General features: G+C 41.1%; 1 protein-coding gene across 2 annotated transcripts in view; it reads left to right on the forward strand.

The window, feature by feature from the left end:
- Positions 1-27,015, forward strand: part of LOC132817944 (ena/VASP-like protein) — a 267,584-nt gene that overhangs the window by 217,587 nt on the left and 22,982 nt on the right. For both annotated transcript variants that reach the window (XM_060828496.1, XM_060828497.1), the window contains exons 6-7: positions 8,004-8,062; positions 21,741-21,979. In XM_060828496.1, the coding sequence (XP_060684479.1) occupies positions 8,004-8,062; positions 21,741-21,979 (298 nt within the window). The remainder of the gene's footprint in view (positions 1-8,003; positions 8,063-21,740; positions 21,980-27,015) is intronic.

Here is a 27,015-nt window from a genome sequence, read left to right on the forward strand (position 1 = left end):
TAAATATTGCAAATAAGATATTTTGAATATCTTAGGTCGATATAGCTGCCACTGTCTTAATATAGTTCCTGCAAAAATTTTTCCTAACTTCCCAATATTGTGTAAGTTTTAATCTGTTACCTTTTACAGCAGGGTCAGTATCTTCAACAGGAAGATACAACTCTGAATGTGATTTTCAAAATACTTAATTATAGAAAAATTTGCACGTTTTCATTCTGCTCACCAGTGTTAACTCCACACAATGTGAAGACTGAAATAGAACTATGACAATGTTCACTTGGCTTTTGTTTCTAGCCCACTATTATGCTAATCTTTATTTTCTTTTATTGGACCCGTATCCATCTTAGAAAGCTGCTGAACATGGCTGCATGATTGAGAGGTCAGCTATGGGAGGCTGTATGAGGTTGCATTTGTTGACATCGAGGAGCATACACAATATGCTCTACGGAGATGCTTGAGCATATTTTAGTGACTGACATTTATTTAAAAGTGTCCTTTTGGGTGCATCCTTGTTCCCATGTGGGTGCGTATGCACAGTTAGCCCAAAGTTCTGTGTCACAAACATTGCCTTTACAAATAGGTATTAAACATTATTCCCAATGCAGGGACTTGTCATGGCAAGAGGTAAGAGGTGGGCAGGTGAGTAATTTGGCAGTGCCAGCTTTGCCATCAGTTTCCATCCAAGATTCTGGCCTTGAGTTATTTTGAAAAATTATCGGCAAACAGCATGTAGCAATTGAGACAAGTTAGAGTTAATGAAAACACCCATAGGGTCCTGTTCCTTCACTGAATGCAGGCAGCACTGTGACTTAGTGGGTTAAAGCAGCTGCCTTGTAAACATGAGATTATGAGTTCAGACCTCGGAGTAGTCTTAGCGGCTTTGAATTAATCTGATGTATATGCTGTCAGACCTGTTGACGGCTCTTGTGGTGTGGTGGCAGTGTTCCTACCTCTGAGCTAGGAGGCCTGGGTTCAAGTCCATTCTGCTCTAGAGGCATGTAGAAACATTTCTGAACAGGCTTATTAGAGAAGAGAAGGACCTCCTTCCCTGGACCTACAATGTTCTGCAGTCCCTGGAATTATTGTCCCACCAGAATCCCCCACCAAGATTATGATAAAACAGTTTTTCTTTTAAAATAAAATGAACTCACTTCTACTTGTGGTGGGATTTGAAGCCATGGCTCCCAATGACTTCCTCCATGTTTCCAAGTTCAGAGTGACAACTCCCTCTTCCAGTGGCAGGTATTGTCTGACTATTGATTGGCTGAAACTTTGTAAATTACTGGAGTGCAGGTTTGGGACCCAGAGCTAGCTGCCATGTCTGTTCCCTGAATCCTGATTACAAATCTGCCTCTAGAGTGTTCCTTTAAATTCTGATTACTTTCTGAATAATAAACTAGTACTACATGTCAGCAGTCACTCAGTAGCATGGATAGTGTAGGTATTGTGCAATTAAAATGATCAAACTGAACCAGAATTACTAATGGCCAAAAGAAACTATGTAGGGCTGTGTTCTTTGCTGAACTCTTATAAAAAGGCGTGCACTTTGCCATTCACTGAAAGATTAGGCCCATAGCGTCAGCATTACTGGTGACATCTTCAAAACAGCTGATAGTTTATGTGAGCCAAATGGTGAATTCCAATGATTGCAATGCACGCTGCATTTTTAGTGCAGGCTGGGAGTAATATATCTATTATTAGACCAAATACCAACCTTATCTGGCTCATAAAAAGTATTTATAGAAGTTTCAGCCCTTCCTTTCCTTCACTAACAGGGCAGGAAGAGAGAAATAAGATGGGACCCCAAATGGTAGAACTAACTTTATAAGGTGCAGCAAATGTGCACCAGAACATGGTGGACGCCCCTGAAATGCAATCTGAAGAAGGTGGACCAAATCTTGCATCTACCTTGCACTTACTTTAAGCCTAAGTGGTTTTTACAATGAATTTTACAGTGATATCCTGCCCTGCTTAAAACTGCCAGTCTGTAAGAGGCTGGAGGTTCACTGTGACCAGCAGCACTGCTTTAGAGGCACAGAAACACCGCAGTCCAGAAGCAGCAAAAAGGAGGGTTAATTTCCCAAGGAGAAGTTTGGGTTGGATTGGTGTCATGAGGAGAGGAGGGTATCTGGAGGTTTGGAGGCAAGTGTGGCTTTCAATGAGCATTTGCCATCCCCACCTGAGACCATAGTCACCCATACAATGGGCCAGGTTGAAAGTGAGGACTGCAGATGCTGGAGATCAGAGTCAAAAAGTGAGACACTGGAAAAGCACAGTTGGTCAGGCAGCATCTGAGAATCAGGACATTCCTGATGAAGAACTTACATTTGAAACATTGACTCTCCTGCTCTTCAGATGCTGCCTGACCCTCTGTGTTTTTCCAGAACCACACTGTTTGACGTAGAATGGGCCAATCCAGCAGGCAGATTGCTTAATTTTACCAAGGGGGAAGGCTGTTACTTTTCTTGCCTGCTCCTCAGCAGCATGATTTACAGTGGTAGCATGAAGGGCGCTTAAGAGATCATTAATTGACCACTTAAGAAACTCACTTGGCAGCATTTGATGAACCTACCCATTGAGAATTTGATTCCTGTGGTGGCAAAAAATTGAACCAAAATAGAGATTCCAGTGACAGGGTCTCAAGACATTAACTCTGTTTTCTGAACACAGATGCTGCCAAACCTGCTTGGTTTCTTCAGCAATTTCAGCATCCATAGTTCTTTGTCTGATTTTGCTGTTCAATTGTGCATTTAAGTCAGTTACCCTGAGACAAATCATAACTTTGCTATTAAAAACTTGGCACATTAGTGAGGGCAGTTTTGATTAATGTCTAGAATGAGCACGTTGTCTCATGAGGAGGGTTGGACAGACTGGGCTTGTTTCCACTGCAGTTTAGAAGAGGAAGGAGTGACTTGGTTATAAGATCCTGAACAGCCTTGACAAGGTTGATATAGAAAGGATCTTTTCTCTTGAGTGAGTGCAGAACAAGGGGACACTGTTTTAAACTTAGGTATTCCCTGTTTAGGACAGAGGTACGGAGATTGTTCAGCTTTGGAACTCTGTCCTTCAAAAGACAGTGACGGTGGTAGTTTTGAACACTTTTAAGAAGATGGTAGATAGATTGTTGCCAGACGGAAGATTATAGAGGTAATTGGAAATGTGGAATTCATAACACTAAGAGATCAGCCAAAATCTTACTGAAAGGTGCAGGGGCTTGAAGAGGGTAAATTACACACTTGTACTCCTATTCGAATGTTCATATGTTTTTAGAATGTTATTTATGGTTAATTTCCTGATTTTAAAACTGTGGAATTTAATATTGGAAAGCTGAGAAATTGTCAACTTTTTATAAGTGTACTGTGTAATATTGCAAGGTTGTGTGGTGATTAATTGCAAATCAAAGTTCACTACAATGTTTAAACTAAACACAGAAACCAAATCTGCCTAGAATAATTTACAGTTTTCTATTATCTAACTGGACCACCCTTGTGTCTTGTAAGTGATGTCATTTTGTGCTAAATGTTGTCTCTTTTGTGCTATGGAAATGACTGCAATCAGAAGTAATCACCATTTGATATAATTTCTAATACAAAGTACAGAGGTTTCAGATAGAGGAGGATTTCGTCCTATTGATCAAGACGGGATTAGAATCGACACTTTAAGACCATAAGACCAATAGATATAGGAGTGTAATTAGGCATTTGGCCCATCGAGTCTACTCTGCAAATGTGTTGCTGGTCAAAGCACAGCAGGTTAGGCAGCATCTCAGGAATAGAGAATTCGACGTTTCGAGCATAAGCCCTTCATCAGGCTTATGCTCGAAACGTTGAATTCTCTATTCCTGAGATGCTGCCTAACCTGCTGTGCTTTGACCAGCAACACATTTGCAGCTGTGATCTCCAGCATCTGCAGACCTCATTTTTTACCCATCGAGTCTACTCTGCTATTCGATCATCGCTTATGTGTTTCTCAACCCCATTCGCCTGCCTTCTGCCCGTAACCCTTAATCCCTTATTAATCAAGAACCTATCTATTTCTGTGTTAGGTAAACTCAATGGCTTGACCTGAACAGCCTTCTGTGGCAATAAATTCCATAGATTCACTGTCCTCTGGCTGAAGAAATTCCTCCTCATCTCAGTTTTAGAGGGTTATCTCTGTACTCTGAAGCTGTGCCATTGGGCCCTGTTTTCTTTAACTAGTGAAAACATCTTCTCCACATCTACATTATCCAGGCCTCCCAGTATTCTATACGTTTCAATCAGATTTCCCGCTCATTCTTCAAGACTCCATTGAGTACATCCTCATATGATGAGCTCTTCATCACTGGGATCATTCTTGCAAACCTCCTCTGGGTCCCCTACAATGCTAGTATATCCTTCCTTAGATACAGTGCCCAAAACCACCCATAATATTCCAAATGTGGTCTGACCAGAACCTCATACAAGAGACATTTCTGTTTTTGTGCTCTAGTCCTCTTGAAACGAATGCTGATGTTGTATTTAATTTTCTAACTGCCAACTGAACCTACATGTTAACCTTAAAAGAATCTTGAACAGGACTCTCAAGCCCCATTGTGCTTCAGATTTCTGAAGCTTTTCCCTATTTAGAAAATAGTCTATGCCTCTATTCTACCTACCAAAGTGCATATGCTCATACTTCTCCATGTTGTATTCTATCTACCACTTCTTTGCGCACTCATAAAGGGGACTGATGGCTCAGTAATATTATTGCTAGACTATTAATTCAGGAAATGTTCTTGGAGCCTGGGGTCAAATCCTGCCACAACAGATGGTAGAATTTGAATTCAATAAAAAAAATCTGGAATTAAGAGTCAAATAGTGACCACAAAAATATTGTTGACAGTTGGAAAAAAACATCTGGTTCACTAATGTAGTTTAGGGATGGAAGCTGACATCCTTACCTGGTCTGACCTACATGTGACTCCAGGCCACAGCAATGTGGTTGATTCTCAAGTGCCCTCTGGGTAGTTACGGATGGTCAATAAATGCTGGCAAAGTCAGTGATGTCCACATCCTGTGAGTGAATAACAAATTACTCGCTTAGCCTGTCAAGCCCTTCTGCAATCTCCCTGTTTCCTCAACACTACCTGTCCCTCCACCTACCTTTTGTCACCTGCAAACTTAGCAACAATACCCTTAGTTCATTTGTCTAGATCATTAATGTATAATGTGAATAGTTGTGGTCCCAATATTGACCTCTGCAGGAACTCCATTGGTTGCCAGCTGCCATTCTGAAAAAGTCCCCTATATCCCTATTCTCTGCCAATTCTCTATCCATGCCAGTGCCTTGCCCCTAACACCAGGAGCTCTGCTGTTATTTAGCAGTTTCCTATTCAGTGCCTCATCAAACATCTTCTGGAAATCAAAATAGATCACATCTACTGGCTCTCCTTTGTCTAACTTGCTCATTATTTTCTCAAAGAATTCTGAAAGATTTGTCAGGTATGGCCTCATGGCCTCCCTTGATGAAGCCGTGGTGACTCCATCCTATTTTACTATGCACTTTCAAGTAATCTGCACTCTACAATCTCATCCTTAATAACAGACTCTGAAATCTTACCAACAATCGAGGTCAGGTTAACTGGCCTGTGGTTTCCTGTCTTCTGCCTCCCTTCCCTCTTAAACAGGGTGTTACATTAGCCATTTTCCTGTCCTTATTTCTGAGAACATTTGTTCCCCATTTCTACTTTATCCAGCCTCATTTTCCAGTGATCCATTGTCCAATCTTGCCTGCCTCTTACCTTTTAAATATTAGAAAAATAACTCATTTAATCTTCTTTTATATTACTAGCTAGTTTCCTGTCATAGTTCATCTTCTCACCCCCTGTTGCTTCTTTAGTTATCCTTTGCTGGTTTATAAAGATTTCACAATCCTCTGGCCTCCCACTAAACCTCACCTCATGGGCTCTTTCTTGATTTTTATTCATGGTTTTCTGATTGTCCTTGATTTCACCAGTAAGCCACGTTGCTTCATCCTCCCTTAATATGTTTCTTCTTCTTTAAGATGAATTTTACAATACTTCCCAAATTAACCCAGAAACCCCTGCCATTGCTAGTCCACCATCTTCCCTGCTAGTCTCCCCTTCCAATTAACTCTGGCCAGCTCCTCCCTCGTGTCTTCGTAGTTACATTTACTCAATTGTAATACATGTACATCTGAGTCAATCTTCTCCCTTTCAAACCGCAGGGTGAATTCTAACATGGCCACTGACTGAAGGTTCCTTCACTTTCAGCTCACTAATGAAGTCTGCATCATTACACAACCTAAATCTAGAATTGCCTGTTCCCTTGTGAGCTGTACTATAAGTTGCTTTAAAAAAAATCTCACAAGCATTCCACAAATTTCTTGCCTTGAGTGTGCTACCAACCTGACTTTCCCAGTACACCTGCATATTCCAGTCCTCCATGATTACTATAATAGGGTCTTTCTTATATCTTCTGACTTATTTTCTTCTCCATATCCTAATGGCAGCTAGGATCCATCAAGGATTTTTTTCTCTTTGTGATTTCTGCGCACACTGACTCTGTGTCTTTGGACTCCTTATCACTTCATTTCATTTCTTACAAACAAGATAACCCTGCCCCCCACCCATCTACCTATCCATTCAGTAGGACATGTATCCTTGGATACTTAGTTCCCATTCCTGATCCGTTTGTAGCTAATTCTCTGTGACACCTACAACATGTACCTGCCAATTTCAATCTGCGCTACAAACTCATTTATCTTGTTTGTCATGGCAGTCCTCACTTGTGCTTATCTTGTTTGTATGCCTTGCATGCATTTAAGTGCAGCACCCTCTGTCCTACATTGACTGACCCCCATTTCATTGTCGTCTACTTATCTGCTGTGCCTAAAGTTAGATTTCTGAATTTTTCCATTTTCTCTGTCCTATTACTTGCTCTGGAAACTTTAAACTCTGCTGAGCCCTTCCCCGCCTTAACTTTTTCCATAATTATCCATACAACCGAACCCACCTCCCACCCCTCCTGTTTCCTTTAAACCCCAATCCACAGCCCTAGTTAGGCGATTCTCTGGGACTTTGGACCCAGCTAGATTCAGGCAGTGTCTGTCTCATTGGAGCAACCCCCTTCTTCCCCAATACTGAGACTAATGTCCCATGAATTCATAGCAATTTCTCCCACACCAGTTTTTGAGACACACATTTACCTCTAATCCTACTTGCTCATGGCTCAGGTAGTAATCTAGAGATTATTACATTTTTAGCTTAGCTTTTAAATCTAGCCCCTACCTGTTTATATTCCCTCAGCAGATTGTCTTTCCTCTTTCTACCTATATCACAGGTACCTAAATGGACCATTTATTGATAAGATAGCTCAAAGAAGGAGAAATGTGGATTGATTTTTGTCTTCAGTACTTGAAATATAATCTCTCAGAATAGGGTTTTGATCCATCCTAGAACCAACCCGCTATGTATTCAATTGTTTTCAATCAATTGAAATTTGCACAGATTCTACAACAAGTTGGTGTCAGTTCCACATTATCATCAAGGCAGTGAAGATGTGAGTGGAAATGTTACTGCATATTCCCCAAAGTGGGGAATGTGGAAATGTCACTGCAGTATTTGCATATTCCCCAAAGTGGGGAAGTTTGAAGGGCAAAATAGAACATAGCTTTGAAATACTATACCATGTTAACATTATTTTCCTTTTGAAAATTGAAATAATCCCGAAAGGTTTCTGTTATGATTTGAAAAGTTGACTTTTTCCTCTCTGATGAAACTCAAAGCAGTGTGTTTTAAGTGTCAATACAAAATATTAATTTTGTGTATGTCTTGAAACCCTTGAATAATGTAAATAAAGATTTATTTGGTGCTAAGATTTACCAAGCATATTTGGTTCATGTTACCTACCCATGTTGTTTTTGTATTGAGTCAAAGTTTGTTTATTTGTTTAACAAAAAATTGATTCACAGGAACATCAAGATAATACATCTCTGTAATAGTTTTGAAAAAATTTTTTTAGGCAACTGATGGAACAACGCCATGAACAAATGGAAAGAGAACGACGAACTTCCATGTCTGGTGAGTTTTGCTTAGTAACATTTATTTGCATTTTGTCACACTCCTGAGTGTCAACACTTCAAATCAGTTTCCCCAAAGACCTTTCCAGGGACCATGTTGAAATGGCACACCTCAAAAAGAACGTATTCTAAAGTTTTAGGTCAGATTATATACAGTCACATAAACCAGTCTGGCATCGCATGAAGCAAATGCTTCATATCCGTGTGGAGCACTGGTCAAATTCCTAAGCCATCCAGGGCAAAATGCAATAATGGCTTGGATGCAAAACCGATGGCAACATATCAGCTCAGTGAACTCGAGTGGAAAGGATGTCCCATTCAGCTACAATGCCTGAGTAGGCAGTTGAATTTCAATATTCTTACCCTCCCCCACCAACAAAAATTGCTATCTATTATTGGGATGAATTCTTGTGGGTATTTAAAGCTGTCAGTAGGCGTGGAACAATGATAATTTATAATTGTTTAGCACTTTAACTCAGTAAAATGTCCTTTAATACTAAAAGGAGCACTATAAAGCAAAATTTGACACCATAATGAGATGTTATGTTTGTCAAAAGGTGTATTGACAGCAATAATTACTGGTGTGTCCTAACACAGATGGTGATATTCTTTTATTTATGTTTTCTGACACTTATGTACGTTTTAACCAAGTGTTCAAATGCTGAAATGAGTGGTGCCCCCTGCTGTAATGTAGTAACATAAACTCTTCAGTTGTGTACTAACACAGGGAGTAACGCTAACATTTCCATGTGCCAACACTGACAGTAACATAACCCCACTGCTCTGAGAGTAACTAGATACTGGTAGTAACATTACTAAGTTAATATGTGCAAATGCTAACAGCTACATTGCTCAACTGGTGCAAAAGTAGTAGTATTATTTGCATTTGTGTTGATATTTATATCCCTCGCTGGTACTTCTCATGCCCCCAAGCATCAATCTTCGGCTCCCTCTTATTTTCATCTATGTTCTACCTTTCAGGAGCACTATTACATCACCCAGCATAAGCTTCTCCATTTACATTGACAATATGCAGTGCTGGCTTATTATCATCAATCTCAACTACACTAATATCTCAAAATTGTCAGATTATTTTCCAACAACCAGTACTGGATGAGCATAAATTTGCAGTGTCTAATATTGGGAAAGCTAAAACCGTTGTCGTTTCTGACTTTGTTTCCTAGCCATTGCCTATTTGTTGGTAGCAACCTTTAAGTGAATCAGATTTTGCAAAATTTTGGTGCTATGTTTCACACCATGATGAAGTTCTGATCACTATGCTACCACTATGTCTGCCAATTTCCACCTCTGATATATAGGCTATTCACCCTGTCTCAGCTCATCTGAGAGAATGATAATGGAGAGACAGCCAGGCCCTGAATGATGTGAGCTATCGTGAGAAATGTGGGAAAATTATATGAGAAGTGAAGCAAGGCCTTTCTCGACGTTGGGAACAACAAGTTGCATTTTCCATCTAAATTCTGGACATTAAGCCAAGATTCTCACTATTAAAGGGGATTATTACTCATTATCACCATCATTATTGCATCGTGTTGCCTTGCTAATATGCACACTCCTATTCTACTACCCACCAGATAGACAATAAGAAACCTCATAATTGAAAGTCAGAGTGATTCTCAAGAAACTGCAGCTTGCTGCTTGCTCATCTGGACTTTCGTCTTCAATATGCAACACCAACAAATCAGGGCACACTCCATGAGCAGCAGCAACTACATACCCTACACCCATGGGCATTGGTATCCAACACATGCCAGCCTCTCTACATCATCATGATACATATCCAATCCACTTATAGGTGTTTTTGTACTTTAATGCTGACGCAAGGACAGTTTGTGAACAGAAACACTTGCTTGCATTTTTTTCGAGCTCACTCACTTAGCATCTATCTGGATACTCCCAGCATCTCTGCTTTCCCTTTTCGTGTTTTGCCCCCTCAGCTGTGGCAACAGGTGCATCGTGCTTGTATCCTGAATTGTCTCTTAATGTAGTCACAAAGCCAGCAGCTTGCTGTGGCTGTCAACAGTGATCAGTCAAGGGGTGGACAGTGCTATGTGTCATGCATAGCACCTGCACAATGTGGAGGGGAGTTAGAAGGCGAGTTACTCACTGCAATATTCTTAGTCTCTGATCTGTCTTAGTAGCCATTGTATTTACGTCTGGTTCAGTTCAATTTATGGTCATTGGTAGCCCCCAGGGTTAGCAGGAGATTCAGTAATGGAAGTGTCATTAAATGTCAAGGGGCAATGGTGAGATGGTCGCTACATGTTATTTATGTGGTAAAAATATCATATTTAACATAGATTGCTTCAGTATCTGAGGAGTCACGAATGATGCTGAACATAGCACAATCATCTACAAACATCCCCACTTCTGACCTTATGATGGAGGGAAGGCCATTGATAAAGCAGCTGAAGGTGGTTGGGCAAAGGACACTGCCCTGAAGAACTCCTGAAAAGATGTCCTGGAATGGAGATTATTGATCTCCAATAACCACAACCATCTTACTATATGCTGACATGGGTCCGACCAGCAGAGAGTTTTCACTCTGATTCCCATTGATTCCAGATTTACTCAGGCTCCCTAATGCCACACTCTCTCAGCCTTGATGTCAAGGACTGTCATTCTCCCCTCACCTCTTTTGTCCAAGTTTGAGCCAGGGTCAGGAGCTGAGTGGTCCTGACGGAATGCTATCTGGACGTGAATGAGCAGGTTATTGCTGAGCAGGTGCTGCTGATAGCACTGCTGATAACATCTTCCACCACTTTACTGATGATCAAGAGTAGACTGATTTGATTTGTCTTGCCTTTTGTGTATAGGACACGTGAGCAATTTTCCATATTGTTGGTTAGATTAGATTAGATTCCATACAGTGTGGAAACAGGCCCTTTGGCCCAATAAGTCCATACCGACCTTCTGAAGACCAACCCACCCAGACCCATTCCCTTACATTTACCCCTGACTAATGCACCTAACACGATGGGCAATTCAGCATTGCTAATTCACCTAACCTGCATATCTTTGGACTGTGGGAGGAAACTGGAGCACCCGGAGGAAACCCACGCAGACACGGGGAGAATGTGCAAACTCCACCCAGACAGTCACCCGAGGCAGCAATCGAACCTGGGACCCTGATGCTCTGAGGCAGCAGTGCTAACCACTGAGCTACCGTGCTGCGTACCAGTATTGCAGCTGTGCTGGAACAGCTTGGCTAAGGGAACTGCAAGTCCTGGAGCATAATTCAGTACTATTGCCAGAATGTTGTCAGGGCCCCATGGCCTTTATGGTATCCAGTCCCTCCAACCACTTCTTAATATCAGTTTGGCTAAAGACTGGTGTTTGAGATTCTGGAGGAGGCTGAAGTGGATCATCCACTTGGTATTTCTGGCTAAAGATTACTGTGAATGCTTCAGTCTTGTCTTTTGCACTGATGTGTTAGTCTTTTCCATCATTGAAGATGGGGATATTTGTAGAGTCTACTCCTCCAGTTAGATGTTTGATTGACCACCACCATTCATGACTGGATGTGGCAGGACTGCAGAATTATATCTGATCCAGTAGTTATGGGATTGCTTAGCTACTGCCTATCACTTGTTGTTTCTGCTGTTTGGCATGCATATTTGGTTGCCTCAGTCGGCTGACATCTAATCTTTTAGGCATGCCTGGTGGTCCTCTTGGCATATCCTCCTCCAGTTCCCTTTGAACCATTTGGCTTGAAGTTAATAATCTGGTTTCAAAATTTAAGTGGAATGCTGTTTCGTCAAATCCAAGGAGACAGCTTTTAGTCAGGAGTTCCTGGCACAGTTAGTCAAGAATAGCAATAGGTATCAGTCCAGAGGCTTAGACACAGTCATTTAGCTGGTTGGGGTAGTTAAGGCCCAGATCATCTCCTTATAACAAGTGAGAAGCCAAATGTTGGGAAGTCCACCAACTGACCTTGCTGTTTCTGCCCTACTGTGCAGTGTTTATCCTGGAATGGGAGAAAAAGAGGGATTAAGAGAGACAAAAGTGTCCAGCAGAGCTGATATTACACATGGGGGGAAGGTGGGGAGGTGTGGCGATTGAGTGAGTAGGCAGTGCAGAGGCCGAGTAGGTTTAGTGATGTGGGTGATTTCGGATTGTAGAACTGAGCGAGGGAAAATGTTGCATATAGTAGTGAAAGTGATGGATCATGAGCTTTGATTGCTTATGGGCGAAGAGACAGAACGAGTGTGCAGTAGCAGTGTGAAGATGGCAATATTTATCCTGGAAGAACACAGAAGGTTGTTAACCTCTTCCTACATTGCTGGGCACTCCTCCAGACTGCGCAAACTCTGATGGCAACCTCGAACCAAGCTGGCAGGGTCTGGTGTTGTGGCTACCTCTACCTGTCCTATATGAAGTGAACATCCCTCCTCTGATCATCCGGCCCTCCAGGTGCCAGTCCACAAAGGGAAGTACCAATTTTCTCTTCCCTGCTATGGCCGCAGGAAATATGTAATACAGCTAGAGACTAATGGTACTTGAGCAGGTGCACAATCTTTTAAAGATGTTGGTGATGACAGGGATCACAGGATATGAGATCAATAGCATGTGCTTCCATTCTTTCAGTTGCAGTCATTGAGAAAATTAGGTTCTCAGGTGAGAGGGGCACCATAAGGAAGTGGTAGGTGGTTAATGAGGCGTGTTTGGGACAATACCTCAAGAATACTCACTAGACCTCGCAGAGAGGGAACCTCCTTGAAACCTGATGAAAATGACACTTTGCCAAAATATGCTAAGATTTTGCCCAAATAATTCAGTGTCATTAGCATAAATGACGAAGCTTGCTCTGTGTTCTGAAATGATATTGTTGAAAGACAGTACATAGATGAGAGTTGAGGATATGTATTTGGTGGGGCATGAAAGCTAACAGTGACGGATATAACTATCAATAAAATGCCAATATTATTGCTGTCTGTTGAGCAGTGTAGCTGTTAGCATTAATAAGACTAGCTTTGTAAAGTTACTGTCAGTATTGTGTTACTATTGAAACAATAGAGTTATGATACCATCAGTATTACCACATAGCAGTACATGTTCATGCTGTATGTTGTCCATCACAGAAGACCTAATGTTACAAAATCACAGCAGAAGTTATCACTCATTTCCGTGTTGGACATTTGTGTTGGTTGGCATGCAAATAAGTGTCAGAAAACATAAATGAAGAGTTAGGGCACACCAGTAATTTTTGCTGTCAATGTACCTTACAACAGGTTGGTCAACATTTTCAAAAGTGATGGATATTTTTTTAATTTGGAAAATTGTATTTGTTACCACTATGACTTCTATGAACCACTTTTGTATTCTACAAAATATTGAAAATATGGCAATTTAATAATGTAGAGGCAGATTATGAACCTATTTCTTGGCATTTTCAGTATAATGCTAATATTGTCACGTGAACGTTTTTAGCAAGTGCTCAAATCCCACAACAGCACAGCCAGCTTGCAAGTTAAACCAGGCGGCACGGTGGCACAGTGGTTAGCACTGCTGCCTCACAGCGCCAGGGACCTGGGTTCAATTCCCGCCTCAGGTGACTGACTGTGTGGAGTTTGCACATTCTCCCCGGTTTCCTCCCACAGTCCAAAGATGTGCGGGTCAGGTGAATTGGCCATGCTAAATTGCACCTAGTGTTAGGTAAGGGGTATATGTAGGGGTATGGGTGGGTTGCGCTTCGGCGGGTCGGTGTGGACTTGTTGGGCCGAAGGGCCTGTTTCCACACTGTAAGTAATCTAATCTAATCTAATCTAAACATACTGTACAAAGAGAAAAGGATCTCTGACAAAGATCATCATTGCATATCTTTAATGAAAATGTTAAAATATTGTATTTATTGGCAGTGAAAAGAAACATACAAAACTTTTTGAAATAGTGAGAGACAGAGAGGAATTAATGAAGGCTTGTAAGAAGTTTTCCAACTTATCATAAGGAGAAAGTGAGGACTGCAGATGCTGGAGATCAGAGTCGAGAATGTAGTGCTGGAAAAGCACAGCAGGTCAGGCAGCATCTGAGGAGCCGGACAATCGGGCATAAGCCCTTCATCAGGAATGAGGCTTGTGGGTCAGGGCTGAGAGATAAATGGGAGGGAGTTTGGGTCTGTGGAAAGGTAGCTGAGAAAGCGATAGGTGAATGAATGTGAGGTAGAAGGTGATAGGTCAGAGAGGGAAGTGATGGACAGTACAAGAGGGCGGACCCGAGTTCGAGACTTGGGACTGGGATAAAGTGGGGGAAGAGGAAATAAGGAAGCTGTTGAAATCCACATTTATCCCACGTGGTTGCAGAGTCCCAAGGCGGAATATGAGGCGTTCCTCCTCCAGGCGTCGGGTGGTAACAGTTTGGCGGTGGTGGAGGCCCAGGACTTGCATGTCCTTGACGGAGTGGGAGGGGGAATTAAAGTGTTCAGCCAAGGGACGGTGGGATTGGTTGGTGCAGGTGTCCCAGAGATGTTCTCTGAAATGATTCGCAAGGAGGCATCCCGTCTCCTCAACGTAAAGGAAACCACACTGGGTGCAATGGATGCAGTAGATGACATTGGTAGAGGTACAGGTAAATTTCTGATGGATATGGAAGGATCCCTTGGGGCCCTGGATGGAGGTGAGGGGAGTGGTGTGGGCACAGATTTTGCACGTCCTGCCATGACAGGGAATGGTGCCAGGAGTGGGGTGTGGGCTGTTGGGGGGTGTGGACCTGATGAGGGATTCGCAGAGGGAATAGTCTTTTCGGAACACTGATAGGGGTGGGGAGGGAAATATATCTCTGGTGGTGGCATCCGTTTGGATGTGGTGGAGGATGGTGGGTTGTAGGCGGAGGTTGATGGGGTGGAAGGTGAGAGCCGTAGGGTTCTATCCTTGTTGCATTGGGAGGGATGGGGTTCAAGGGTGGTGGTGCGTGAAGTGGAGGAGATGTCCTGGAAGGCATCATCAACTGTGTGACAAGGGAAGTTGCAATTGTGGAAGAAGGAAGCCATCTGGGACTTTGAGGTGGAACTGGTGATCTTGGGAACAGATGCGGTGGAGGCCGAGGAGTTAGGAACAAGAGATTGAGTTTTTACAGGAGGTAGGCTGGGAGGAGGTGTAGTCTAGGTAGCTGTGGGAGTTGGTGGGCTTGTAGTATATGCCTGTGGTTAGTCGGTCACCAGAGATTGTGAATGGAGAGGTCCAGGAAGGGGAGAGAGGTTTCTCAGCTGGTCCAGGTGAATTTGAAGTCAGGTTAGATGGTATTGGTAAAGTTGATGAACTTCGCAGGAGCACGAGTTGGCGCCGATACAATCATCGATATAGCGGAGGAACGTGGGTGTGGTGCTGGTGCAACTGCAGAAGATGGACTGTTCCACACATCCGACAAACAGGCAGGCATGGCTACCCTTTTGGTTTGGAGGAAGTGGGAGGATTGAAAGGAGGAGTTGTTAAGGATAAGGATTAGTTCAGCCAGGTGGATGAGGGTGTCGGTGGAAGGGTATTGGTTGGGACGGTGTGAGAGGAAGAAACGGAGGACTTGGAGACCTTCATCATGGCGGACTATGTGTGCAGGAACTGGATGTCCATGGTGAAGATGAGGCATTGGGAGCCGGGGAAACAAAAGTCTTGGAGGAGGTGAAGGGCATGGGTGGTGTCACGGATGTAAGTGGGAAGTTCCTGGATTGGGGGGACAGGACTATATCGAGGTAGGAAGAGATGAGTTCGGTGGGACAGGTGCAGGCTGAGACAATAGGTTGACTGAGGCAGTCAGCAGTGCAAAACCTGCGCCCACACCACTCCCTCACATCTCTCCAAGGCCCCAAGAGATCCATCCATATCCGTCAGAAATTTACCTGCATCTCTACCGATGTAGGTCCTGGGCCTCCACCACTGCTAAACCATTACCACCCGATGCCTGGAGGAGGAATGCCTCATATTCCACCTTGGGACTCTGCATGGGATAAATGTGGATTTCAACAGCTTCCTCATTTCCCCTCCCCCAACATGACCCCAGTCCCAAGCCTCCAACTCTGCACCGCCCTCCAGACTTGTCCATCACTCCCCCCCCCGACCTATCACCTTCTCCCTCACATTCATTCACCTATCACTTTCTCAGCTACCTTTCCCCAAACCCCCAACCCCTTCCATTTATCTCTCAGCCCCGACCCACAAGCCTCATTCCTGATGAAGGGTTTATGCCTGAAACGTCAGGGGTCCTGCTCCTCAGATGCTATCTGACCTGTTGCGCTTTTCCAGCACCACACTCTCAACAAGTTATCATAAGGTGCAATTTCTGAGAGGATTGGAAAACATTTTGGAGCAGGTCATAATGCAAAATATTTCAACTAGGAAAGAACATTTGCCTTATTTTCATCTGCTCCTAAACAGATGACAAGAATTTGTTTGATATTGTCTCCAATTACAGACAGGACAGCAAGCACTAAGAAATATGCTTACATTATAATTTATGATGTTCAAATGAGGTAAAAGCAAATAAATCAGTACTCCAGCCCTTATCTAATCAATTCATTGCTTCACCAGGTAAAATAGCTATGCAAGTCTTAAGATTCAACTTGTATTGCACAAATATTTGTGGTTCTTGGAACACAAGGGACCCTAGAAATTAGTAACTGTTGAATCTATAATGCTTGTGCTGACGTTTTGCTTAAGCAATATTAAATTAATCTCACTGATCATATCCTTCAGCCTCTTTCCTCACAAAATACAATCTTTAAACCCAGTTATTTGTCATTTTTAAAAAAAGGATATTTTCACCAAACAGCAAATTATTTATTCATTTTATCACCAAACCTTATTTATTCAAAGCAAGAATATTTAATGGTAATCACACTACTCGGTGGTGTATTGAACCATTTGTTTAAAGGTGTAATTTTCAGCTACTTTGAGAGGGTTTTTGTGAACAGTATTCCAACACTGCAAGAATTCAGATGCTTTAATCATTTGACATGATTCAAATGGTTGATCATGCTTTGTATTTGTCTGCAAGTATATTTTTTATTGTTACTATGGGCTGTCTGATTTAAAAGTGTTTGAAAAGAGCCCAGTGTAGCCACTTGAGTCCTGATAGCAGTCTATAAAGTTGAAAGAGATGTGATCCTTTATAGGGAATCTGTTGTTCACACATGAAAAGTCAACATAATCAGTAATGGTTGACTGTTCTGTGTGTCACTTGTGTGTCAGCTACAATAGCAAATTTGATGATTGAGAGAGTGTAAATTATCAACATAATTTGATCATAAGATTCATTCATCAAATTTGCTGTTGTAGCTGAATAATCAAGATGTAAGGAAAATATACTGTGAAGGACTGCTAACTGGGAGGGAGGTAGCATGCAACGTGGAGTATAGAATTAGGCGACATTAGACATTATATTAGTCTGAACATAGCTCCTCTCAGCCCCCTCGGGTAGGGTTGAAGAGAAAATACGTTGTGACATAGTGATAGCACACCTAACTTTTAACCATAAACTCTCCATTCAAGTTCCGCTTCAGGACTTGATGGTCACAGAAGGATATCATAATGTGACCAGGCAAACTGATGGACAAGCTGATATGCCAGTGGAAGGTGATGAGAGTGGGAAAGCTCCTTGGTCAGCCAGACTGTGCCATCGCTGCAACACAATCACCTCCCCATATTAGAAGACTCCACTTCTGTTTCTGATCATGAACAGAGGGTCTAAGTGTTCTAAGGGTCTCCCAAACACACGGTGAATGTGTTTGTGGAAGATGAAAAGAAGATTTTTGTGAACTTTTATCCTGTCAAACTATTTTTCTGTCATATAAGTCTGCAGAATATACAGATGTACCTGTGTTTTTGGCTGTCTATACTGCTGTGATGCAGTCTGACTTATACAGTCCTCAGTATTGCCTGAGCGGAAACAAACTCAGGATTTTCTCTGCTCCTTCTCCTCTCATTGCCTCTCATTCCCCCTCATTCTCCATCTCATTACTTTTGGCAGGAAGCTGAATATTATTTAAGTGGACAAAGACCGTGGAAAGCTGCAATACATGGTGTTTTGGGGTCCTCGTACAAAAAAAGCTAGCATAAGGGTTCAGTAGATAATAGGGAAAGCAAATGGAACATTAACCTTTATTTCCAAGGAAATAGAGTAATAAAATAGGGAAGTCTTGCTAAAATTATACAATGCAGTAAGGCACACCACAGTTGGAATACCCTTATCTAAGGCAAATATAATGGCATTAAACTTGTTGGACTTTAGAAGACTAAGAGGCATCCTTATTGAAACATATAAAATTCTTAGGGAGTTTAGAACATAGAACAGAACAGCACAGGAGCAGACGGACCACGATGCTATTCTAACTTAATCCCATCTTCCTGTACATGATCTATATCCTTCTATTCCCTGTCTGCTCATGTGCCTGTCTAAATGCCTCTTAAATGTTGCTCTTGTTTCTGCTTCTTCCCTGGCAGTGTGGTCCAGGCACCTACCAACTCCTATGTAGAAAGTTGCCTCGCACATCTCCTTTAAACTTTGCCCCTTTCACCTTAGGCCCATACCCCCTAGTATTTTACATTTCCATCCTAGGACAAAGATTCTGAATACCCACCCAATCCATACCTTCATCATTTTATATACTTCATCAGGTTGCCTTCAGACTTCAAAGCTCCAGTGAAAATAATCCAATGCTGTCCAACCTCTCTCTAAAGCTAATACATTCTTACTCAGGCAACATCTTGGTAAAACCTGTTTTGCACTCTCTCCAAGCCCTCCACATCCTTCCAAACCAGAACTGCACACAACACTCCATGTGTGGCTTAACACACATACAGCAAGACTTGCCAACTTTTATAAAAACTGAAAGAACTGTAGATGCTGTAAATCAGAAACAAAAACAAATTGCTAACGGGTTCTGAGGTAGGGTCACTGGACCTGAAATGTTAACTCTGATTTCTCTTCACTGATGCTGAGATTTTCCAGCAATTTGTGTTTTCATTGCCAAATTTTATACTCAATGCCCCAACTAATGAAGGCAAGCATGTCATATGTCTTCTTTATCACCTTATCCACATATGTTGTCACTTTCAGGTAGCAATAGATTTGCACCTCATGATCCCTCTGTATATTAATGCTCCTAAGGGTCTTGCCATTTACAGCATACTTTCCTTTTGTATTTGACCTCCATTAGGGTAGGTGTGGAATGGTTGTTTCCCCTTGTGGAAAGTTTGAGGACCAGAGGGCATAATCTCACAGTAAGGGATCACTCACTTAAAACAAAGATAGGAAGGAATTCCTTCTCTAGGAATATAGTGCATCTATGGAAATCTCTACCACAGAAAGCTTTTGAGGGTGGGTCGTTAAGTATATTCAAGGCTGAGACAGACAGATTTTTAATCAATAAGGGAATCAAGAGTTATGGGGAAATGGAGGAAAGTAGAGTTGAGGATTATCAGATATACCATGATCTCATTGAATGACAGAGCAGACTTGATTGGCTGAATGGCCTGATCCTACTCTTGCATGTTCTGGTTTTATGGTCATTCAGATCATTGCAATCATCTTCTCATTGGGAAACTGGATAATATGATCATTTCTGTCAAAGCTTGTAATGTCAGCATTTACCACAATAAAAAGTGGCCATATGTTCATAGGATAAAAAATGAGGTCTGCAGATGCTGGAGATCACAGCTGCAAATGTGTTGCTGGTCAAAGCACAGCAGGTTAGGCAGCATCTCAGGAATAGAGAATTCGACGTTTCGAGCATAAGCCCTTCATCAGGGGCAGATATTTTGATACTAACCTCAAAAGGTTTGATGTGTATCAGGATGAAATAAAAGATTATTCCCACCTCTCTGTCAGTATGTTTTTCCAACTATGGTAGAATATTTTAAAATTTTAATTGCTCTTTGCCTTTTTGATTTATAGTATTTTCTACTCACTGTTTCTTTTCTTCTTTTTCCACTGCTGCTTAGTTTCTACCCTTCAGATCAAAGTTTCTCCTTCCCCTTCTCATAGCCAGTCTCCTCCACCTGAGTACAGTAACTACAGTGTGATTGTACCTTTGGGTACTGCCCCTCCTCCATCTTATGCCAGAGCTACATCCTTTGATTCCACAACCTGTCCTAAAGTAGTATTTGCTGACAATCCTTGCCAGCTAACATTGAGAAGTGCACATACTGAATCTCCACCTCTTCAAACCTCAATGCCACAATTATCTGCTTCCATAAGTTCTGCATTTTCTCCTGTGCAGCCAAACCTAAGAAGCAGGTGTCAGCATGTTAGGCTGAACCCATTATCCCCTCCTCCTTCGCCCACCCACCCACCACCGTTGCTCCCTAAATCTGTCTCTGATTCATCTACTACATCTTCTCCTCTACCTCCATCTCCCCCCGTGATGATCACTTCTCCTCCCCACAGGGCTATTGGACCACAGCCTATAATTCCAGTTGCTCTTCCCGTTATTCATGTGTGTGATAGCAAGATTAAAAGACCTATAGATTCTGTGGTTCAGGTAACTCCATCAGCCACAAACCAGAATGGTCAGGATGAAGATCATTTGCAAACAGCAACTCACCTGACCTCCAAGTCCCCAGTAAAAAGTACAGAGGGCTCTTTCACATTTAGTTTAGCGTCTACTCCTGTATCTCAAGTGTCATTCTTAAGTAGTCCTTCCAGTTGCCAAATCCACCCTCAGTTGTCATCTTCATCTGCACTCCCTGCACAGCAGGTATACAAAACCACCTCACACTTTGTTACATCTCCTCCATTTTATGCTGCTTGCTCTGAAGCAGCAATGTCCAAGAAGACCCCATCTCCCATGACATCAGTTACTTCAACTGCCATTACCCAGGCGGGTAAGTGATGTCGTGCTGGAAGTCATGCAACCTGTGTGTGGATTTTTGTTGATAGCATCTCTTGGCCTTTTTTTTTGTCTTTCTCTGCTTGGTTTGAATATTGAAAAAGTTCATTCTTAAACAACAGTTGATGCATACAAAATTGTAAAGGACTAGTTTAATGGAGGAGATATAGTTTTCTTTTAAAGTATCTTTTTTAGTTTTGCAATGCCATTCTGTAGACATATCAATTGCTTTCATCCTATTATTTTCCTAATAAAGCATCTGAAATCTGGATTCTAATGACATGTTACTGTAATATCCCATGGAAATGCACCCAAGCACAATTGTTTTGTAATTACCAAAATTGACAGATTGGCCCAATGTAACTGGTTAACCTGTGAATGCTACAGTTTTCTGCTTAATTCAGGTAATGATTTGAGATAAAGGTGAAAAGAAATCAAATTATTTTAGGGTGAAATCATAAAGCAAACATATGGCTTATATCAATCTATTATGCTAGTCCTTTAAAATGACCTATTTTAGAGAGAAAGGTACTTCAAGTAATCCCCTTAGTCAATTGAAAGTAGTTACACCAATTATATTAAATATTGTAATTAAATGCTATTACGTTTTATTTTGACCTTTAATCTTTTGGTATTCAATTTTGTGCTGTAAGACTAACCAGATAACATACATTTTAAATTTGCCTTCTCTTCAATTTCAAAGTGCAATGAAACATTAACATTTTATGCATCTTTACTTACTTCAACATTAACCTGTTTTCAACAGTATATGATAGCATTCTGACCTTTCTTTCTAATTGATGATCTTCTTGAAGTACTTAAATTTATTTCTATTTTATTTCAGTTCCCTCCATGCCTCCTGGAGGACCCCCAACCCAAACTGTGTGTCCACCGCCACCTCCTGCTGGTGGTCCCCCACCACCTCCACCGCCACCAGGGCCTCCACCAGCATCTGGAGGTGGGCCACCTCCTCCCCCTCCATTGCCAGCTTGTGGAAGCCCAGGAGCTAGAGGTGATGATGGACCTTCAGCTTCAGGTCTGGCAGCAGCACTTGCTGGAGCCAAACTGAGGAAAACCAGTCGGGTAGGAGTCTTACTTTTCTTTTAAATACTTCTGTGTTTAACAAACAATTGAGACATCTTTTGATAAATTGGGGATTTGAAGCCACTTCGTGCTCTTTGGAAATAACTTTGTGGTGCAGTTTGTGGAGTGGTATACCCAAATCAGCATTTAAAATCCTCGGGACCATTTCAGTACCTTTATTGCATGTTGATATTGTAAATTGGTGCGCATTATTCAACTGCTAATATGGGAGTATGTTTTTCACATGGTATGTAATGACTCTAACTTACACTTGTTTATCACTTCAGCTGTGACACCATTTGACATTTTCCTCAGATTGAGAATTGCAGTGCAAATAATGCACAGTAAATTATTACAGATTGGAATACAATGTGATAATTGAGAGAATGCAATTGTTTTACAATATATACTCCAAATTAATAAACCCCCTTCTATTTTCCTGTGGCTATTTATACAGACAATAAGTTGTATCAGTCACAAAGCTAGCCCATCTCCTGCCATTAGATCATCTAAACACATTAGCTTTGCAGTAAGGACTTAGTTTAAAAAATACTTAAATGCATTCTGGATTAATACTTGGATCAATTGATAGAATCTCTTGCCCATGTAATGTTGGTAGATGGCAAATAAATACATAAAATATTGAATGTATGCCTGAGAAGCTGTTATTAAAGTCTTATTAAAGGTACACCTGGCATTTTGTGCTCAATTTTGGTTTCTATATTATAAGAAAGATGTTATTAAAGTGAGTTCTAAGATTGGAATGACAGTTTTCTGCTCAAAACATTACAATGTTGTGATGTCATGCTGCAATAAAAAAGTTTGGTAATGTTCCATTTGTAATAAAGATAAAGTCACCATAGTCTTACCAGACCATAGGGTTACTCTCTCATTAGGGAGAGATTAAGTGATGGTGGTTTAACCTGATGGTCACGATGCCTCAGATGAGAAGAGGGATTGAGAAGGAGAGACCCTCATGGTAACCCACATTTAATTCACCTTTCCTTTTGAATGTTTGTAACCTGAGCCAGCATAGGAATTAAACCCGTGCTTTGACATCACTCTGTATGGAAACCAGCCATCCAGCCAACTGAGCTAACTGACCCCAATTATCTAAGCTGGTCATGTTTGCATAAAATAATTGTGAGGTGATGAATTTGCAGTTAATTAGTTTTCTTCTGTTAAAGAATAACCTTGGACTGGCTTTGCATGAAGTCTGGAAGACTCAGTGAACATTTGAAAATGTTGGATAGAATCCAGATGTTGGAGTTCTCACCACATTTCCAACTGGTCCATTTCTGTCAGCAGAGGAAAGGGGAGGGATTGCATAGTTCACACAGGATGGGAACCTGAATTCAGCAGAACAATTTAATTGTACTGCTTGATTTAAGGAGATAACAATTTTGGTGTTGCAAGGATGTTAACCGATAGTATTAAGATTAGAATAAGTTTGGGTGGAGCTAAGGAACAACACAAGCAGTAAACATTGGTAGTCATTGTTTATAGGCTACCGTAATGTTGGGCATGGTATAAATCAGGAAAATAGAGATGTGTGTAATAAGGGCAATGCAGTAATTATGGCAAACTGCATTGTACACATAGTCTGTGTTGACCAAAGCAGCACTAATTCTGTGCAGAGTGAATTCCTGGATTGTGTAAAAGATGGGTTTCTGGAGCAGTACATTGAGAAGTCAGGGCAAGCTAGATTATTTTGTATTTAGTGTTATGCAATGAAAAGGCAAATTAATAACCTTGTTGTATAGGGCCTTTGGGAAGTAGTGACCAGAGTATGGTAGAATATTGCATTATATTTGATATGATATAGTTCATTCTAAAACCAGGGCCTTAAACTTGAAGAAAGGAAACAAGGAAAATATGAGGGAACAGTTGGATACCATGGTTTGGGAAAATACCAAAAAGATAGACAAAGGTTTGTTTTTAAGAAATATTTTTAAGAAATATTAAGAAATATTACAGATGTCTAAGTCACAAGTATCCAAAGGGAAAGGTGAATCAAACATGGTATTGAAAAGAGGTTAAAAGTTGGATTGCAACAAAGAAAGTGATTTAAAAGATGCCAGAGAAGTGGTAAGTCTGAGGATTGGGAGACAATTTAGAATCCAGCAAAAAAGGACCAAGAAATTCATTAAAAAAAAGAAAAGAGACTATAAATACAAACTAGCGAGCAGCGTAAAGTTGGGCTGTTATAATTTCTTTGGGGAGGAAAAAAGGAACAGATGAGTTAGAACCACTTCTGTGTCCTTTCAGCTGAGGCAGGAGAATTTCTAATGGACAACAACAGGGAAGTGGTGAAGGACATAAACAGTTACTTTGCGTTTGTGCTCATGGAAAACATACAGAATTCTTCAGGCAAAATAGGGACCTGTGAAATTGAGAAACTAAACTAACTTTGTGTTATAAAGAGGTACCATTTGAAAAGTTGAGTAAATTGATATTTGGCAAATCTTTTGGTCTAGACAAGCATCATCCTAGAGTTCTGAAGGAGGTGGCTTGAGAAATAATGGATGCATTGGTGGTTATCTTTCAAAGATGTATAGAATACAGAAAGGTTCTTATGAACTGGAAAGTGGCAAATGTAACTCCCCAATTTCAGAAAGAAAGAAGAGGGAGAATGGAAAACTATAGGTCTGTTAGTTTGATGTCAGTAATTGTGAAAATGATAGAACCTATCATAAAGGATGTGATAACTGGACACTTTGAAAAGAATGGTTAAAACTGGGCAGAATCAATATGGATTTATAAAAATTAAGTTATTAGAGTTTTTAAGGATATTGTAGCATTGATAAAACAGCTGAAGGATGTGGTATATTAAGATTTTCAGAAAGCATTTGATAAGTTCTGCACAGAGACTTCTAAATAAAAATCAGGAGTGCATGGGACTGGGAAAAATATGTTAAAATGAATTAAGAGCTGGTTAATATATAGAAAACAGTGTAGGAACAAATCATTCATTCTTAGAGTGGTAGGCTGTTCAAGTGGAGTAACCACAATGATCAGTGCTAGATTCAGAGCTGTTCACAATCTTTATAAATAATTTGAATATAGTGACCAATTGGAAGATTTCCAACTTTGCTGATGACATTAATTGGGTGGAAATGTAAGTCCTATGGAGGATGCAATGATACTTCAACAAGACTTGGATAGAATATGTGAATGGGCTAGAACATGGCTGACAAAATATAATGTAATTGCCAAATTATTCGTCTTGGTGGAAAAAGCAAAAAGGCAGAAAATTTCTTAAATATTGAGAGCTTTGGAAGTACTCGTGTTTAAAGAGACTTGGATGCCCCCATTCATGCGTGACTCAAAGCTAAAATGCAGGAGCAACAAACAATTCGGAAGACAAATGTTATGATGGTCCTCATTGCAAAGAGAGCTGAGTGCAAAAGTATAGATGTCGTGCCACAGTTGTTTAAAATCTTTGTGAAAGCACACACCAGATTCCACATGGTAGATTGGTTGGTAAGGCTAGATCACATGGGATCCAGGGAAAGCCAATTGGATACAAAATTGTCTTGACGGTAGGAGACAGAGAGTGGTAATAGAGGATTGTTGTTCAGACTGGAGGCCTGCGACCAGTGGTGTGTGGCAAGGATTGGTACTGGGTCCACTTCTGCTCATCATTTACATAAACATTTTGCATGTGAATACAGGAGGCATGGTTAGCTAGTTTGAGAATGAGACCAAAATTGGTCGTGGAGTAGACAGTGAAGAAGGTTATCTAAGAATACAATGAGATCTTGATCAGCTGAGCCAGTGGGCCAAGGAATGGCGAATGGAGTTCAATTTTGATAGATGTGAGGAGTTGTATTTAATAAGGTAAACCAGGACAAGATCAACACAGTTAATTGTAGAACTCTGGGAAGTGTTACTGAACAGAGAGATCTTGGGGTCAGGTACATAGTTCCTTGAAAGTGGTGTCATAGGTAGACAGGGTGGTGAAGAAAGCATTTAGGCAGTTTGCCTTCATCGGTCAGAGCATTGAGTACAGGAGTTGGGACGGCATGTTACAGCTGTCCAAGACAACGATATGACCACATTTAGAGTACTGCTTACAATTCTGGTTGCCCTGCTATAGGAAAGATGTTATTAAACTAGAAAGGATGCAAAACGATTTACAAGAATTTTACCAAGATTGGAAGGTTTGAGTAATAAGGAGATGCTCGATTGGCTAGAACTTTTTTCCCTGGAGGATAGGAGGTTGAGGGGTGACCTTATAGATGCTTGTAAAATCATGAGAGGCATAAGTATGGTGAATAACCAAGATCTTTTCCCCAGGGTAGAGGAATCTAATACTGGAAAGCATAAGTTTATGAGAGGAAAGATTTAAAAGAGACCTGAGGGGCAACTTTTTCCCCACAGAGGGTGGTGTGTGTATAGAAGGAGCTGCCAGAGGAAGTGAAAGAGGTGAGTACAATTAGAACATTTAAAAGACATTTGGACAGGTAAATGGATGGGAAAGTTTAGAGTGACATGGGCCAAATGCAGGCAAATGGGAATAGTTCAGTTTAGGATGAGTAGGCTGAAGGGTCTACTTCCATGCTGTCTAACTCTATGACCTAGAGTACAGTGTACAGTTTCTGTTTTCTTACCTCATAAAAGAAATCCTGTTATAGAGGGGGAGCATGGAAATTCATCAGATTAATCTACGGGATGGCATGATTGTCTTAAAAAAAATCAAGTTGACTGAGTATTCTCTAGAATTTTGAAGAATGATCGATAATCTCATTGAAACTTGAAGATTGTTAAATGGCATGATAGGGTGGATATAGGTAGGTAGTTGAGTTTGAAACCAGAAGGTATACTTTCATGACAAAGAGTTTAGGTCTGAGATGAGGAGAAATTTCTTCACTCTTCGATTTAACTTCATTATTGAGCATGTTCAAATCAAAAGTCAACAGACTTTTGAGACTAATGACGTCCAGTGATATGGATATAGTTGGGGAGAAATGATGTTGAAGTAGATAATTATCTCCGATACAGGTAAATAATGAAGTAGGCTCAAAAGCCAAATG

Source organism: Hemiscyllium ocellatum, chromosome 8, assembly GCF_020745735.1.
Source record: "Hemiscyllium ocellatum isolate sHemOce1 chromosome 8, sHemOce1.pat.X.cur, whole genome shotgun sequence".
Lineage (NCBI taxonomy): Eukaryota > Metazoa > Chordata > Chondrichthyes > Orectolobiformes > Hemiscylliidae > Hemiscyllium > Hemiscyllium ocellatum.